The following is a 17,791-nucleotide window of genomic DNA, read 5'->3' as shown; positions in this document are numbered from 1 at the left end:
GATTGTGTCATCTGATTGACACATGATCGATGTGGTCTAAACAGAGACTGTTTGGTTGAATTCATTTGGTAGTCATCAGTAAAATTTAGCCTTACCATTTTACTCGTGAAGCCTTGTATCTTAGTATAGATGTTATTTTCCAGGCCTTCGTGGTTTGAGCGAAGTACTGTTGCTGCTGTATAAATCCAAAAACACACACAAAAAAAAACAACAATTTTGTCTAATTATATGGTCTGAAAAACATAACTTCTTCAAATGAATATTAATTTCATCTTTATGTCACTAATCAAAACTACTACTATATGCAACTTTAGGTTTTGAACATGAAATACTCCAGCTTTGAGATTAAAATTTTATAAATTAAACAAAATGGACACCCAAATTCTTTATCCGTTGGGCCACCTAAGAGATTGGTCTAACGGTCAAGAAGATTTGTTTAATTTCTTGAGTTTTTTTATTCAAATCTTGGGACTGAAACCTTGGAGTCATCTACCACAATAATATTATAGTTTAACTGATCTACTAAGCTTAGAGGGTGTTTAATAGACCCCGATAATTAATTGTATGAAAAAGTTGGTACAAACATGTCGGTTACCAAAAAAAAAAAAAAAAGCACTTTATCCCTACATTAATTTCATATTTCATGTTAGTGTCACTAAAAAATAGTATCATAGTTTTGGGTTAGTCCTTTGTTGAATGGCGAGCGAATGAACAAATATGGGTAAGCAGGGTGTGGTTCTGGTTCACCTTGACCACCATGTGTAGAGTTGAGGAGAAATGGACAAATTTATCACAAGGACTGATGAAGCCATGTGGATTGTTGTATAACGACAAGCAAATGCACTTGTTGGATTTATTAAGAAATCATCCATATCCGTGTAATGAAGATACGTTTGAAAATGATCACCATGAGTCATTCTGTACCAAGCTCAACCCCCTTTTCTTCCATTGTTCTCAATCAATAACGACAATGCAGAAAACCAATAAACACAAGGAAAAAAAAAAAAAAAAACTATTATTTTTTATTTTCATCCGCCAGGTTGCAATTCTTGATTTATATGATACACCCTGCTTTTGTCCAAACGATTCTAGCAATGATTCTGTTGAACAACTATATCATTGGACAAAATTTGGAGAATTTNGTTGAATGGGGAGCGAAAGAACAAATATGGGTAAGCAGGGTGTGGTTCTGGTTCACCTTCACCACCATGTGTAGAGTTGAGGAGAAATGGACAAAGTTATCACGAGGACTGATGAAGCCATGTGGATTGTTGTATAACGACAAGCAAATGCACTTGTTGGATTTTATTAAGAAATCATCCATATCCTTGTAATGAAGATACGTTTGAAAAGGATCACCATGAGTCATTCTGTACCAAGCTCAACCCCCTTTTCTTCTATTGTTCCCAATCAATAACGACAATGCAGAAAACCAATAACGACAAGGAAAAAAAAAAACGATTATTTTTTATTTTCATCCGCCAGGTTGCAATTCTTGATTTATAATACACCCTGCTTTTGTCCAAACGATTCTAGCAATGATTCTGTTGAACAACTATATCATTGGACAAAATTTGGAGAATTTATATATATATATCAATCTTTTAAAACCCGGCTTGGCCTGTCTGGTTTAATCGGTTTGATTGAGAACTAGCAACTCGGCCAAGCTAGGCCAGCCTTAAAACTGGGGGTCTAAGTTCATCCAGTATGACCTGCAGTTGGACCGAGGTCACTGTAGCAAACTATCGGTCTAAATGGTTTTGGGAAAAAGTCGGGTGAATCAAAATCAGGGGAGACCCAACCAATTTGCCAGGTTTAGCCCCGATTGGTTTTCAAAATATTGAAGTAATCTACATTTCTACTCTGATTAGGGAGTGTTTGTCCAAGCTTATGAAAATTAGCTTATAAATAACTAATGCTAAGCTAATTTGAGCTTATAGGTATTTGAAATTTAAACAGTTACGTATTTGATTAAAGTACTTATAAATGACTGATAAATAGTTGATGCGTTTGGTAAAATGTGGAAGTACATTTTATTTTTAAAATGACTAAAAAATGTACTATAATAACATGACCTATTTAAAATATAAAAATAAATATATATTATGAAATTTTAAAATTAAATAGAAATTTTTTGCTTACAAGTCTAACTTATAAATCCTAAAGCTTAATTTTAGAACTTATAAGATAGTTTCACTTTAACCAGTTTAAAACATCTCCAATGATGCTTTTTATTTTAAAGAAGATATTGATTTGACTTTTTAAATTTTAGGAGAGAAAATATATTTTTTCAAGAAATAAACTTAATAGGAAAGATACATAAATAAAATGTATAGAAACTTGCAATTTATTTTTTAAAATTAGAATAAAGAGTGAAATTTAACTCTCTAGATATAGAGAGTAAAATTTGACTATCTAAATGTAAAGAGTCAAACTAATACTTTAATTTATATTTAAAGAATAAAAAATCTGTTGAACTATTGTTTCTATGGATAAACTCTTTATAATAAAGAGTTTGAGTTATATAAAGGGTTTTTTTGGGATGTTATGATAAGCTAGGCAAAGACCCTAACAATTAGACAGACAAAGCAATTCACAGTATAAGAAAATTTAGGGTTTTACATTGATTAGCTGCAAGTTCAAACTTCAAATTCATATAGGAAAGATAAGAACAAGAAACTTAATATTCTAATTAACATTCATATTTCTCTACTACATCAACCAGTAGATTAATTCTTATAATTGCCAAAGACTGGCAACCAGAAATGACAACATTAAACCACCCATCTCGATAATTATTAAACAACATATCACTGCTGGTACTCAACATCCTCTTCTTCTTCCTCCTCATAATCATCCTCATCAGCTGTAGCATCCTGGTACTGCTGATACTCAGAAACCAAGTCATTCATATTGCTTTCAGCTTCTGTAAATTCCATCTCATCCATACCTTCTCCTGTGTACCAATGCAAGAAAGCCTTCCTTCTAAACATAGCAGTGAACTGCTCACTCACACGCCTAAACATCTCCTGAATCGAAGTTGAGTTCCCAATAAATGTCGATGCCATTTTCAACCCAGTTGGTGGGATATCACAAACAGTTGATTTCACGTTATTGGGAATCCACTCCACAAAGTATGAAGAGTTCTTGTTTTGAACATTTATCATTTGCTCATCAACTTCTTTGGTACTCATTTTGCCCCTGAACATTGCTGAGGCCGTCAAGTATCGCCCGTGGCGCGGATCGGCTGCACACATCATGTTCTTTGCATCCCACATTTGTTGCGTGAGCTCGGGGACTGTCAGGTTTCTGTATTGTTGGGAGCCGCGAGAGGTGAGAGGAGCGAAACCCACCATGAAAAAGTGTAGCCTGGGGAAAGGAATGAGATTAACAGCAAGCTTTCTAAGGTCAGAGTTCAGTTGACCGGGGAACCTCAAACAGCAGGTCACTCCAGACATTGTCGCCGAGATCAAATGATTCAGATCCCCAACTGTCCATCGAATATTCAACTTCAGTCACTCTTAAAAACGGATCTGAAAAGCTTTCTAAAGAAACAAGATCGGAGAAATGGTAGTAAATGAAACTTACAGCTTGGAGTGGTGAGCTTGAGGGTGCGGAAACAGATGTCATAAAGAGCTTCATTATCAAGAACCATGCACTCATCTGCATTTTCAACAAGCTGGTGGACAGAAAGAGTTGCGTTATAAGGCTCAACGACTGTATCAGAGACCTTGGGAGAGGGAAATACAGAGAAAGTAAGCATCATTCGATCTGGGTATTCCTCTCTTATTTTTGAAATCAAAAGAGTTCCCATCCCAGATCCAGTCCCTCCACCCAAAGAATGGCACACCTGAAACCCTGGCACATCAGTAAAAAACAACATTAGCAACCAAACAGAAAACAAAATCGCAAAGAAAAAAAAAAAAAGAAATAAGAGTTTTAAGAACAAACCCTGCAGGCAATCACAATTCTCGGCTTCTTTACGAACAACATCAAGAACTGAATCAATCAGCTCGGCACCTTCAGTATAGTGGCCTTTAGCCCAGTTGTTTCCGGCCCCGGACTGGCCGAAAACGAAGTTATCGGGTCGAAAGATCTGCCCGTATGGACCGGATCTGACACTATCCATGGTACCGGGTTCAAGATCCATGAGGACACCTCTGGGAACGAACCTTCCACAACTTGCCTCATTATAGTAGACGTTGATCCGCTCAAGTTGCAGTTCATTGTCCCCGGTGTATCGTCCAGTCGAGTCTATACCGTGCTCGGCACAGACAACTTCCCAGAACTTGGCACCGATTTGGTTGCCGCATTGGCCTCCTTGGATGTGAAGAATTTCACGCATTTTGGGAAGATAAAGAGAGTTTTATTTTTAAGAAATTTGAGAGAGAAAGGGAGGAAAAGAGAGTTAAAGTTGAGTTTGAGAGAAGGGTGCGTGGTAGGGACGATGAGTACTTTATAAAAGATTTTTGTTTAACGGTTGGATTTGAATGTCATGAAAGGTTTTAGTTTTAACGGTTGGATTTGAATGGGGATTTGAAATGTAAAGCGGGATTTGTGAGTTGTGATTTTTAAAGTGGTCAGTGAAACTGTGAAAGTAACGGTCGGATGGAGACGTGGTTTGAATTTCAAATAGCCAGCTGGAATTGGATGGAAATAGACAACCTAATACTTATGGCCATGGTATGTGTGTTGGCGGTTTCTGATTGGTTTTGGTGAACAATAATGGAGACATGTGCCAACTGTTCATGTATTTGCATTTATTAAAATTTGAACAAACATTAAAATAGGTTCTAAAAAGAGTAAACGACATCTTCCCACCAAGGTTCAACAAAATTCCCGGCTCCCACTCATGGTTTCATAAATTTCAAATTTTTATTCTTAAATTAACAGAAAACCATTTAAGCTAACGACGAAAGGGTAAAATAGTTATTTTATTCTTGAAACCAAACGTTAGTGGTTGGCATATTTTAGTAGGACTAGCACACATTAGCAAACGTCACCGATGGCGTTTTTAGCCTTTTTTTTGCTACCTTTCCACCTAAAATAGCCCCCCCCCCCCCCCCCCCCCCCCCCCCCCCCCCCCCCCCCCCTTTTCTTCCTTGCTTCCTCCTCACATTTCCCCACCCTCCTCCCACATCGAAGCACCCTCCATTCATCGAAAAACGACGACCATTTTACTTCGCAAACCTCTATCTTTGCAACCATTTTCCAATTGCCTCACTTATCAGAAATTCACTCAACAACCTCAATTTGAACCCCCATTCTCCCCTCTTCAAAACCCACCCTAACATCAGCTTCCCTCACTCACTGTTTTTGGTCCATCGGCCTTTCTTTTGTGCCCAGTAGAGGCGTTTGACTTCGCAAACCTCCGTCTTTGCAGCAATTTTTTGATCGTCTCACTCATCGGAAATTCACCCAATCGCCTCCATTAGACTCCCATTCTCTCTTTTTCAAAACCCATCCCCACATTAGTCCCCCTCACTCACCGTTTGCCGTCCACCGGCCTTCCTTTTGCGCCCAATGGATGGGGCGTTTCATTGAGCACTTGGTGTGCCTCTGGGCGAGAAAGCTTCTTGAATGAGCTAGGAATGGCAGAAATTCCATAAATTTGCATCAATAAATTACAATCAATCTAAACCTCTCTAAGCTACACATAATCAATTATCAATATTCCCCATGATCTCCAAAATCTACCAATCAAAGCAACTCCACAATCAAACAAACCAAACATATCCAAATCTACGGTTAGGACGGCGACGAAGGTGATGGTGTGTTAATTCGGAGGAAAAGGGTGAGGTTTTGGTGATGATGGACAGGGGTGTTGTTGGTGGCATTGGGGAAGGTCACCGGCTCCAGGAAATGGCCAAATCAACATGAAAATATGGGGTTTAAAGAATAATTTTTAAGGCTAGTTTGGCAATAAGAGTATTTATACTGTTATTTAATAAAAAAATCATAAATGGTGATAATTTAAGGATAGTAATTTGGAATTTATAAAAGCAATTGTGGGAACCTCGAGTTTAGCTAAACTTTGGGTGGGAATAAGTAGTCACTCTTCTTTAAAAAAAAAAAAAAAAAAAAAAAAAAAAAAAAAAAAAAAAAAAAAAAAAAAAAAAAAGAGTATACTTTTTGTCTTTGCTATATAACATCAAATGTAAACCCCAAGGGTTTATACATCGCCAAGAAAATTTGTTCCATTTATTAATTTTTTAGGTTCAAACCATCTTGAATCCCATAAATACCTTGGTGTATAATAAGGCTGAACGACTTGTGCATACCCAAGTTTACCGTAACGACAAGTTGGTACCTAAAAGGTTTTGAAACGACAAATAGGTACCTTCCGGTATATTCTTTTAGTGATTTTTGTTTATAATAGGGAAAAGACTAAAATGCCCTTCAAAGTTTAAATTTTTTTTTATAAATTTAAAAATTTCTAAAAAAACCCCTAGGTTTGCTAATTTAATTAAACACCATATATAAAAAGTTTGTTAAATAACAAAAACACCCCCACCACCCCGTGCCAGATTCCGGCCACCATCGCCGGGATCTGGCCGGAAAACTGCATTACGACACAGATCCGTCGGATTGTGTCGTAACGTGCCGATCTGGCCTTTTCCGGTCAGATCCGCCACGGATCTGGTCGGAAAAGGCAAGATCTGGGTCGAAGCAGCAGCCAGATCTGGCCTTTTTCGGCCAGATCGTGGCTGATCTGGCCGGAAAAGGCCAGATCTACTGCCAGATCTGGCCTTCGAATCCGCATATGGAGTTTTGCGGCGTCGACGGCCAGATCTAGCGTAGATCTGGCCTTTTCCGGCCAGATCAGCCACGAGATGGCCGAAAAAAGGCCAGACGATGCGTTACGACACAGATCCGACGGGTCTGTATAGTAACGCAACTTTTCGGCAGATTCCGGCGGTGGTGGCGGAATCTGGCACTTGCGGGTGGGGAGTGTTTTTTTTATTTTATAAAATTTTATATATTGGGGTATTTAGTGAAAATTGTAAACTTAGGGGTTTTTTGAAAATTTAAATTTTAAAAAAACTAAAATTCAAACTTTTAAGGGCATTTTAGTCTTTTCATATATAATAAAACAGTAATAAACAGAAATCACTAACAGAACATGACGGAAAGTACCTATTTATCATTTCAAAACTTTTGGGTACCAACTTGTCGTTACGATGAATCTTGGGTATGTATAAGTCGTTCTCCCGTAAAATAATAATAATAATAAACATTACATGTATCGGTATTGTCTAATAAGCCTCACTCAAGGCACATTTGTTTGCTGGCATTGTGTCGATCAACAGTATAAGACAATATTAAAATGTGTTTGGTAAAAACTAAAAGCATTTAAAAGGAATTCTAGAATAACCTCTCTTTCATAACCTATTTTATGAATGATTTTAAAAGTAGGTATTTCTAACTATTGATTCAAAATCAGCTTTTAGAAAAACAATTATCAAAATATCCTAAGATTAAACTAAATTTTGATTTTATAAATTATAAAAATTCTAAATAAAAATTTAAATTGGATTGATAAAATAGAAAAATATTAAAAACGAAAATGCATAAATTAGTCAATGAGTTACATTGCCAACATCAGGACGACCCAGAAATTTTTGTTAGAGTGAAATAAAATAAAAATTAATTATATATAATATTTTATTTATTATTTTTTTTTTTTTAAATTTGAGGATGAGCCCTGGCCCACATTCAAAATAGAGTAGCATCCGACCCCTAGCCGGCACCATTAAGGTTGCCTACTGGCAATTTACGCAGTTTGTGCCAAAGGTTTGTTGAAACATGGTGGCATTGAACCGTAGAAATCTGGTCAATTTTTAATCAAACTTTTTTGGCTTTTTGAAATTTAAAACCACGTGATTTCTACAAACCGTGGGCACCACTGCGTAGAGCGGCGGTTGGTGAACCTACCGGCATAACCAGCCGACCACCGTCAACTAGTTTTCAAATTTCAATCTTTTTTATTTAAGAAATTAATTTTAATAATAATAAAAAACTAATTCAAACTATACTCTTCCAGTCTTTTTACATGGTTATATATTCTCTTAAGAATAAAAGTAATTTTAAAATTAAGAAAAACAGACACCCTAATAGATTAGTTTTAAAGTTGATTATTTCAAAAGTAGGTCCATAAGTGATTATGGGACAAACTATAACAATCCCAAACTAAACCATAGTCGAATTTTATTTTCAATTAATTTGCCTCACTTTTAGGGGGCATTTGGTGGAGGGTTATTTAGGATTACTGGAGTTATATCTTATATTACTTAATTATCATGTTTGGTTGTCAAGTAATATAAGATTTTGGTAATCTTCAAATACCAATAGTAGTTACTGTTGGTAATATAGAAGGTAATCTAGTTACTTCAATTTTCTTAGGTATTGTAAGATTATCAAGATAATTTTTTTTTTTTTTTTTTGTTACAATTCTATTCATTATTAATAAAATTTTAAAACAATAATACCCTCATTTGTAAATTAATTTACATGAATATGACTTTTACTATCACCCTAATCAATTAATCTTTTGAACAAAATTACCATTAAATTCAAAACAAATTACAACTTACCCAAGCCACCACCCCCACCCACTTGCCGCGATCGATTGCCGGCAACCACCGCCGCCCCAAAACGGCGCATGAAAGGCTGAAACTGACCGTTGTGCGTCGATATAGCCATTTCCAGCCAGAGATCTGGTCAGAAAACGACCAAATCTAATCTGATCATTTTCGACTAGATCTCTGACCGTTAACGGTTATGTCGACCTGTTTATTAAGGCTTGTTTCTCAAAACATTCGCGCTGGCTGCATGAGAACTTTCGTCTCCGCCAGGCTTGAGAGCTTCTGCTGCTTTTATCCTTCCTTGGATGTCTGAGACCTTTATTTATTAATTAGTTTTGATTTTATTTTAAAATGTTCATGGTGTTTTTTATATAAAGCTTTCATGAAAAAGGGTTTTACAATACACCTTTTTTCACCCATAATTTCATCGATGGTGGTACTTATAAACTGCCTATCTGCAGCTTCCAAATGGGATTGAAGATACAACGACGTCCTGAGATTTTGATACTTGTATCTCTATTGTTAGTATAATGTTACAGAGATGAAGGGAAAGAATTTCAATGACTTCCAAAAATTTAATTCAATTGACGAGAGGCTTTATGGAAAAATTTATTTAGGCCGAAGCACCAGTACCTAATTCTAAAGGAGAACAAAAATAAAAATACACAGCTGTTATATTTAGGCTCTATATTTTTAAATAGGGTCAAAATTCTGCGTATTCATCTCGCATCTTCAATCCAGCCTCTATAATATGATACCTAAATCGAATTTTGCTTACATTATGAGCTCTTTTTTGTCTTCTCAAATTTATATAATTCTGGGTAGGTAAGTTTGAAGATTTGTCCCATTGATGTCGTGGATAGATGATGGCCATAAACGTCGTATCCAATTCACGCCACAAATGCTAAACCCTCCCAAGAAATAACGCTTAGACAAATCTAGCTTGAAAAGTCCAGACTCAAGCAACAATTTTCTTCTTCTCTACGTTTCCTTTTATGCATCTATAAATAGATTCTCGCCGTTGGTAGAAATTAGCCAGCTAGATTCATCAACATGGGTCTGGTTTTAGGGAAAATCAGCGTTGAAACCCCAAAATTCGAAGTGATTCAATCTACTTCAGATTACGAAATCCGCAAATGTGCACCCTCGGTTGTGGCCCAAGTCACATACGAGGCATCTCAATTCAAAGGGCAAGAAAGATGGGGGCTTTTCAGTGTTGGCTAATTAATTACATTGGAGCTTTAGGCAATCCGCAGAACACTACGCACGAAATGATTGCTATGACAGCTCCAGTCATTACTAAATGAGAAAAGAAAATGAGATATACTAACACATTTACCCAAAAACGGAACCCTGTCCATCTTCTAAACCTTCCAATATCACTACCTTCAGAGATTGCCAAACCAATCCCAGTTCTCCCTCCGTTTCCATGACCTCTGTAATACTATCTCCATCCATTTGCACTAAACAAGGTGACTCGACTCCTTCATTATCCCATCTTTAGCTTCAACCTTAAGCACTGCCACATCTTTAAGCGTCCTCCAACCTTCATTATCAGAATTCAGAAGTGGACTGTTGTTGGGAGTTGTATTTTATCTCCACTTGTGCAAGAGTTGGTTCCAAATGTATAAAGTATAAACTACTCAAAAAGAAATGAATTATGTTTTATGCCATACTTTAATTTGATCTTATCAGAAATTAACGGTCCAATTGTTATTTCAGATTTGAGGTTAGCTGTTTAGTAATAATGGCCTAATAGCCTCTTCCTAGCTTGGAGGGAAAACCAGAACAGGTTGTGACTTTTCTTTTTCGTAAACTATCAGACAGGATTTCTAACTTCTTTAGAAACATAAACACCGATAGTGCAATGTTACCTGCATCTTTGTTCTGTAGTTCCAAATAAAATAAACATAAACAGCGAAAGTGAAAGCATGATAAGACAATTCAATAGCGATTATAACTTGTTTTAGTATAATAAATAGATAAAAACTGGATATTTGCCACATCTGGCCATTAGCTATTGATCAGATCTAATTGTTATTATCGACCCACAAAATTACAGGATCATTACCAACAACCAAAGTATATGGCCTATAAATTTCCATTTGAAGTTGACTTTTACTATTAGCTTTGATTTCTATTTTCTTTCTTGATAGAAATTAGTTATTGGTCCAAAAATAATTCGCTACTAGACTTTAAAAGGAAAAAAAAAGAAAAAAAATCAGCATGTCAGACATCAGTAGAAGAAAATTATCATATAATCCCGTCAATCAAAGATCATAAACTGATCATAAACTAGAAAATGTTAATTCACAGGATAAAAATATCTGAGAATAGGCAAATATCAACCTTCTTATGAATTATATTTTTATCTCCATACCTCAGAGGGACGAAATGAAGTTCTCTAAATTGATCAACTGTCATGCCTTAGAGTATACATTACCAGCCACCCGCTTTCCTTCTGTCTTCCGTTTCCGCTGCCTTCTCCTCTTTCAGCATTTGCACCATTTTGAGTACACTGGGATTAAAGAAACGATCACGAACATACTTCCTCTCCCCTGCTTGTATCTCCTTAATAGCACTAGGATATGGGTTTGGAGGAGGCCTCTTCCCCTGAAGACGTGCAATTTGTTTCAATCGAGCGTATGCCTTCTTTTTCTCTTTCTTCTCTGCCCGATATTCCATCTACAAAGATATAACAATTGTATGCTAACAATCGGGGAAAATAAAACACAGACTTTTTACATTTTCTCTAACCATTAATTCATCCGAAATCAAGGAACACTAACAATACTTAGAACGAAGAGAAAGAGAAAAAGAGAGAACTAGTTAAGCAGAAAATTGCAGAAAACATACATCAGCCACAGCCATAGCTTCCTCTTCACTAACTCCATTCTCCTTCAACTCAAGCACCCGCAAACCAAATATACGAGCTGGAACAGGTTCAAAACCACAAATCCTACCAGAAACATAAAGCATAAATTAGTCCAGTTATCAATGAAATTGATGAATACCACTTTCAAAACTACTGCAAACACACAATCACCAGTAACTCACAACAATCACAACCACACCAGGAATCCAACAACAACCAAAACTAGACAACAACTAAAGAATCAGTAAAAGAATGAGAGAAAACAGACAAAGAGTACAAACGGTACTCATAGAATATTCAAGAAACTAGCTGGTCTTCAAGGGCCAGCACCTCCCAAGACAATCCTCACTCAATTTCAAGATATCCCTCACTCTTCTCATGTCCCCCTTTTATTCCTGACTCTCTAGATTCTGACCAACTACTCACACCCTTCATGCCTCATGCCACCTGTCAACTCTACCAATTACCCTTTTGCCCACACTTAGTCCTTCGTTTGTACCACTTAGTCACCCTCGGTCCATCAAAAATTCACTCCGTAAACAAAGCAAGCCTCAGCTTCCAAAGAAGACTAACAGATATTCAACAACCAAGAAAGGAAAAGGCTAGCCCAAAAAAAAAAAAAAAAAAAAAAAAAAAAAAAAAAAAAAAAAAAAAAAAAAAGAGAGAGAGAGAAAAGAAAAGAAAGAAACACAATATTAAAATAACATTGTAAGAAAACAACTTTTAATGAGCAATAATGCCCTCTAATTCAAAAAAGCAAAACTCTTATATCACCTAAATGCACAAGCAACTGGCGCATGAACTTCATCCTTGAACTACCTCTATAAGATAGCTAGAGAATCAATATTTTGTAAAGCCATGGTTCATAAAATTATCACTTCTCGATTAACTGATCTAAGTTAAGCCCAAGAATCAAATAAACTATTAAATAAAAAATAAAAAAAGCTCATGAAAAGTCTCACTCATATGAACAGCATACCACCACTCTGTTATCCACTCCCACTAGCAGTAAATACATACACCACAACCCATTAGAATTCTCACAATCCTAAAATTTCGAGATCATGCAACTACTCTGCAAGTACCACATATCAGTAAAAACATGCAAACACAAACCCTTAAAACAGATCAAAATAAATCTTGCAATCTCAGTACAATTACTAAACACTAAATAGCGATTGAGTTGAAAAGATATGCATACTTGATGGCATCTTGTTGTTTGGAATCAGGATGCTTCTGAAAGAACTTCTTTATATAAACATCCTCAGGAAGATTAATCTTCTGAACTTTCCCGTCACCTCTTGGGAAAGTTGCAGGAGGAGCCCTAAGCATTAAAATCAACCATAAACTAATTCAAAATCCCAAATCTCATTTAGTATAAATAATTAAAAAAAAAAAATCCATGAAATAGTACACCGATGGCAATCAATATTTTCTAAATCAAGAAATAGAAAGAAAGAGACTTACTGTTCCATGGCTTTGAGCCAAACAGGCTCGGCCTTGGCCAAGCCCTTGACGAGCCTTCTGGTTGTAGTTAGCAAATCTCCTTTCATTAACGGCATTATGCCTCTGATATGCGTCGATTCTCTTCGCCTGATGTCTTTCTAGTTCATTGATTGGGGTATCGCAGAGCTTGCCAGTGACCCAAAACGATGCTGTTTAAGGAACCTAAAAGTACTGGGCTTTAAGCCCACTCCATTAAATTGCAGCCCCAAGTCCCCGGAAATCACTAATAAAAGTTAAAAAAAATACATAATCCACTATTAATAATTTAATATTCTCGTAGATTCATAAATGATAATGCATTGCTTATACGAGTGATCCTTCTGGTGCTTCAAGACGAGTTTATAAGGGAAAAATAAAAAGAAACCTTCTGGTGCTTCAGAAGCTCATTGTTAATACTGTTTCTCTCAAAATTTCATAAAGCAGAGACATCAGTACATTCTCTATTTTACCCATAATTGGCAATGTCCAGATAAAAGAATAAACAGAACAACTTTATACAGAAAACCAGCAGATGTCTTTTGGACTTAAGTTCCACATACCTTTATCAATTAGCATACTGATGCAACAAAGAAAAAAAACCTAAACATAATTGCATATGGAACAGAAGTTCTTCTATTCAACAACACAAAAGCATAGAATTTGAACTACAGAGTCCTTAACTGCTAGTAGCAAACAATTTGAACTCTATGTATAAAATAAAGCCACCAAATCTGAAGATTGTATGCTAATCCAATTTGTGTGATGAGAATCCAAACCCATTGTGTTTTTTAAACAAACAAGAGTATTCATTGAAGATTCAAGAAGCTCAAGCTTTACAAGGAGGACAACATTTAGCCCAAGCATTCAAAGAAGCTCACAAACTTATCCACGATGTGTTAAAGGTTCAAGACATGGCACAAGTCTTTTTGTGTAGCCCAACCCGTGAAGATCAAGTGGGAAGAAGTTTAATTGGTTCAAGTCCAATGTGTAGATGCTATTTGATTCAATTTGGTGAAGGAAAATTAAGTAAAATGCAATTAGGGATATAGATCCTTAATTTAAAGAGTGGTTGTCTTTTGCATTAAATGGGTATGGTTTGCATTTTGTAAATGAATGTTGGAGAATTAGTCCTTAATATTTTTGTGTAAGGTTATGTAATATTAATTAAGGCAATTCTCAACTTTGTAAAGCCTATATAAAGACCACTCTTTCATAATATAAACTAGACAATGAATATTGATGAATAGCGTTTCCATGGAGAATTGTGTTTCTCTTCTTTGAATTCTTTTACCCAAGTTTTGGCCAAGCTTGGTGGTGGATTGATCTTCAAGCCGGTGGAATGTCCTTTAAGCTTGAATGATCCTTGACCATCTACCTTGTAAGTTATTCTCATTTGTTTAACATCCCTCTCACTTTTCGAGTTTAGCTTGTTTTGTTGTGTTCCAGATTTGAGTTATGTATTTCAAGTGGAATGAGTTTGTGTTAATTGAAGCTAGATAAAAGGTGTTGTTCTAAAGTGATATAAGGGTTGTGTGTGCTTGTGGAGTGTTGGCCGAATCGTGTTAGGGTGTTGCAAGTGAATCAAAGCTTAGGTTGAGTTGAAATTGATTGAAATAAGGTGATGTATGAATTAGGTTGCATGAATTCTTATCAGTGTGTGTGTGTATGTTACTTGAGCAAAATGTGGAGTGGTGTTTGTGGTCTAGAGATTGCAGATGCAATGACGGTGGAGATTGCAGCTCTGGAGATTGGAAAAGCGGTGACAGTAGAGTCAAGAGAAGCGACGACAGTGGATTTGTGTTTGTGGCTCTGGAGATTGGAGATGCGACGATCGTGGAGACTACAGACGTGGCTCTAGAGAGTGGAGACTGGAGAAGCAATGATAGTGGAGTTGCGTGAGTGAGTATGAGAGACGAGATGAGTTAGGGATTTCAAATTTCAATTTTAGGAGATTAGGGCTTTTTTTTTTTTTTTTTTTAAACAAACATTATTTTTTATCCGGATACAGGTGCGGGTCCAAAAAAGGGGCTAATGTAATGGATTTATACCCTATATTGATTATCCGGATATAGGCTGAATTGTGGGTTCGGACCCGTTTTGCCATGTTTAGCGTTAAGCCGTAGGAATCCGCTAAATTTTTTGTCAAACTTTTTCAGCTTTTTGCGATTTAAAATCGCCTGATTTCGACAAAGCGTTGGCACCATTGCATAGAGCTGCGGTCGACGAACCTACCGGTAGAACCAACCGACTACCACTAGGTAGTTTTCATTTTTTTTAAAATTTTTTTATTTAAGAAATTAATTTTAATAATAAAAAAAAAAACTAATTCAAACTATACTCATTTTAGTCTTTTTGTATGGTTCATATATTCTCTTAAAAATAAAAGTAATTTTAAAATTAAGAAAAAAAAAACATTCTAATGGATTATATTTAAAATTAATTATTTCAAAAGTAGGCCTATAAGTGATTATGAGACAAGCTAAAACAATCACAAATTAAGTCACAGTCATATTTATATTCAATTAATTTGCTTCACTTTTAGTAATTTCACAAATAATGAAATTCAAATGATCAACATAATAATTTATTTCTACTAAATTGCACCAAATAAATAAGTTCGTAACTTGATTCTTCAGATAATAATAATTACTCTGATTTTTTTACCTTAATGTGAATATGTGAATTATTTTTTCGTAATATTAATTGGTTTAAGATTTAAAAACTAAGAAATAAAGGATCAGCTATTTTTGGGCTGGGCCTTCGGGTTATCCATAAGGCTTGGGTTACCAAACGGGCCCGACGCCATTCATAGGTCCTTACAGAGTTAGGGTTTAGCTCATCGCCCTTATAAATTCTTTTAAGAACAGCGATAGCATTTCCAATTTACTCTACGAGATGTTAGATTCATTTGTGATTTAGTCTTTTTTTTTTTTTTTTTTTTTTTGTAATTCGTGGTGATAATTTTTGTTTATGAGCATCTGTGATGAGCCGATAATAAAATTGTTATCCTTGCACTTTGATTGCCAGTGAAGAAACCAACGGGGAATTTTTTTCTCTGAGATGCTCTCTGTTTCATTGATTTTTTTTTTTTTTTTTGTTTAATTAATTATTCGGATCAATGATGTTACTGATATACTGCGTTATCTATCTGCAACTTCCTAAAAGGATTTGAAGATAAATATATACGCTGAGATCATCATCAACGTTTTCTTTTTATGACTTTTGAGTGTTGTTTGTTTGACTTTGAAGCGTGGATTATAGTCGGTCAATGATGAACCTTTAAGGCTTGTTTCTCAAAACATTCGCAGTGGCCGCCTGAGAGCTCTCGCCTTCGCCAGGCTTGAGAACTTCTGCTGCTTTTATCCTTCCTTGGATTTCTGAGACCTTTATTTATTAATTGGTTTTGATTTTAATTTAAAATGTTCATGGTTCTTTATATAAAGCTTTATGGAAAAGGGTTTTACAGTCCTCCTTTTTCACCCATAATTTCATCGATGGTGGTACTTATAACTGTCTATCTGCAGCTTCCAAATGGGATTGAAGATACCACAACATCCTGAGATTTTAAACATTTATATCTCTATTGTTTTTATAATGTTTACAGAGATTTATGAAAGAATTTCAATGAGTTTCGAAAATTTAATTCAATGGACGAGAGGCTTTATGGAAAAATTATTTAGGCCGAAGCATCAGTACTAAATTCTAATGAGAACAACAGAAAAAAAAAAGAAAAAGAAAGAAAGACTATATTTTGAAGTTGTAAAATTCTGGGTATTCATCTCGCATCTACAATCCAGCCTCGATTATATGATACCTACAGCGAATTTTGCTGACATATTATGAGTTCATTTTTCTCAATTTATAGCTAAATTCTCTAATTTGAAGATCCTAAGTAAGGTAGTTTAAAGATTGTCCCTTGATGTCGTGGATAGATGATGGCCACAAACGTCGTCTCCAATTCACCACAAATCAAAACCTCTGCTCACCTCCTTCCCAAAATAACGTTTAGACAAATCTAGCCTGATAAGTCCAGATTCAAGCGGCAGTTCTCTTCTTCACTACGTTTTCCTTTATGCTTCTATAAATAGATTCTCACCATTGGTAGAATTAGCCACCTTTCAGTCTTTACCAAGACCACTAGATTCATCAACATGGGTATGGTTTTTGGGAAAATCAGCGTCGAAACCCCAAAATTCGAAGTGTTCACATCTACTTCAGATTACGAAATCCGCAAATATCACCCTCGTTGTGGCCCAAGTCACATACGAGCCATCTCAATTCAAGGGCAACAAAGATGGGGGCTTTTCAGTGTTGGCTAATTACATTGGACCTTAGCAATCCGCAGAACACTAAGCCTGAAAAGATTGTATGACAGCTCCAGTCATTACTAAATCAGAAAAGATTGCCATGACAGCCCTGTGGTGACAACGGGGTGGAATAGAGACGAAGATGGTGCCCATGCAGTTTTATTGCCGGACAAGTATACGAAGCAGAGGAGGCGCCGCAGCCAGTGGTAAGAGGGGGTGATAAGGGAGGAGGGGGAGAGAAAGTATCGGTGGTGAGTTTGGAGAGTGGCAACAGATGATGTGGTGGAAGAGAAAGTGGATATCTGAAGAAGAGTTTGGGAGAGGAGGGGTTTAAAATCACTGGGGAGTTCTTGCTGGCTAGGTATAATCCACCTTGGACTTTGCCCTCTTTCAGGACTAATGAGGTTATGATTCCAGTTGAATGAACAATTTGCAGAGGACAGGCTGTAATGTTCTATGTGAGTTCTGATGAAGTATGTTTTTAAACAAATTGAATAAACTATCCAGCTCTTGTTTTATGCATTAAACTGTCATTTTCT

General features: G+C 36.1%; 2 protein-coding genes, 3 non-coding genes and 1 pseudogene across 5 annotated transcripts; 4 read left to right on the top strand and 2 right to left on the bottom strand.

The window, feature by feature from the left end:
• Window positions 1–2,592: 2,592 nt before the first annotated feature.
• LOC116107588 (tubulin beta-1 chain-like) lies at window positions 2,593–4,444 on the bottom strand. The gene is made up of 3 exons (XM_031393884.1): window positions 3,952–4,444; window positions 3,589–3,858; window positions 2,593–3,490 (listed from the first exon to the last, which is right to left on the bottom strand). The coding sequence occupies exons 1-3, from the start codon at window positions 4,343–4,345 to the stop codon at window positions 2,811–2,813; spliced, it is 1,344 nt and encodes a 447-aa protein (XP_031249744.1). The 5' UTR covers window positions 4,346–4,444; the 3' UTR covers window positions 2,593–2,810.
• A 5,194-nt stretch (window positions 4,445–9,638) lies between these two features.
• Window positions 9,639–17,772, top strand: LOC116107580 (annotated as a pseudogene).
• LOC116107581 lies at window positions 10,780–13,106 on the bottom strand. Its single transcript, XM_031393842.1, has 4 exons — window positions 12,928–13,106; window positions 12,662–12,784; window positions 11,442–11,544; window positions 10,780–11,270 (listed from the first exon to the last, which is right to left on the bottom strand). The coding sequence occupies exons 1-4, from the start codon at window positions 13,020–13,022 to the stop codon at window positions 11,025–11,027; spliced, it is 567 nt and encodes a 188-aa protein (XP_031249702.1). The 5' UTR covers window positions 13,023–13,106; the 3' UTR covers window positions 10,780–11,024.
• Window positions 15,917–16,011, top strand: LOC116107602. Its single transcript, XR_004124496.1, has one exon. It is a non-coding gene; the product is annotated as a small nucleolar RNA snoR26 (small nucleolar RNA).
• On the top strand, window positions 16,055–16,142 carry LOC116107603. Its single transcript, XR_004124497.1, has one exon. It is a non-coding gene; the product is annotated as a small nucleolar RNA snoR27 (small nucleolar RNA).
• Window positions 16,209–16,330, top strand: LOC116107601. The gene has a single exon (XR_004124495.1). It is a non-coding gene; the product is annotated as a small nucleolar RNA SNORD14 (small nucleolar RNA).
• Window positions 17,773–17,791: the final 19 nt, after the last annotated feature.

This window comes from Pistacia vera, unplaced genomic scaffold, assembly GCF_008641045.1.
Source record: "Pistacia vera cultivar Batoury unplaced genomic scaffold, PisVer_v2 Contig541, whole genome shotgun sequence".
Classification (NCBI taxonomy): domain Eukaryota; kingdom Viridiplantae; phylum Streptophyta; class Magnoliopsida; order Sapindales; family Anacardiaceae; genus Pistacia; species Pistacia vera.
This window is presented reverse-complemented; position numbering and strand designations above follow the sequence as displayed.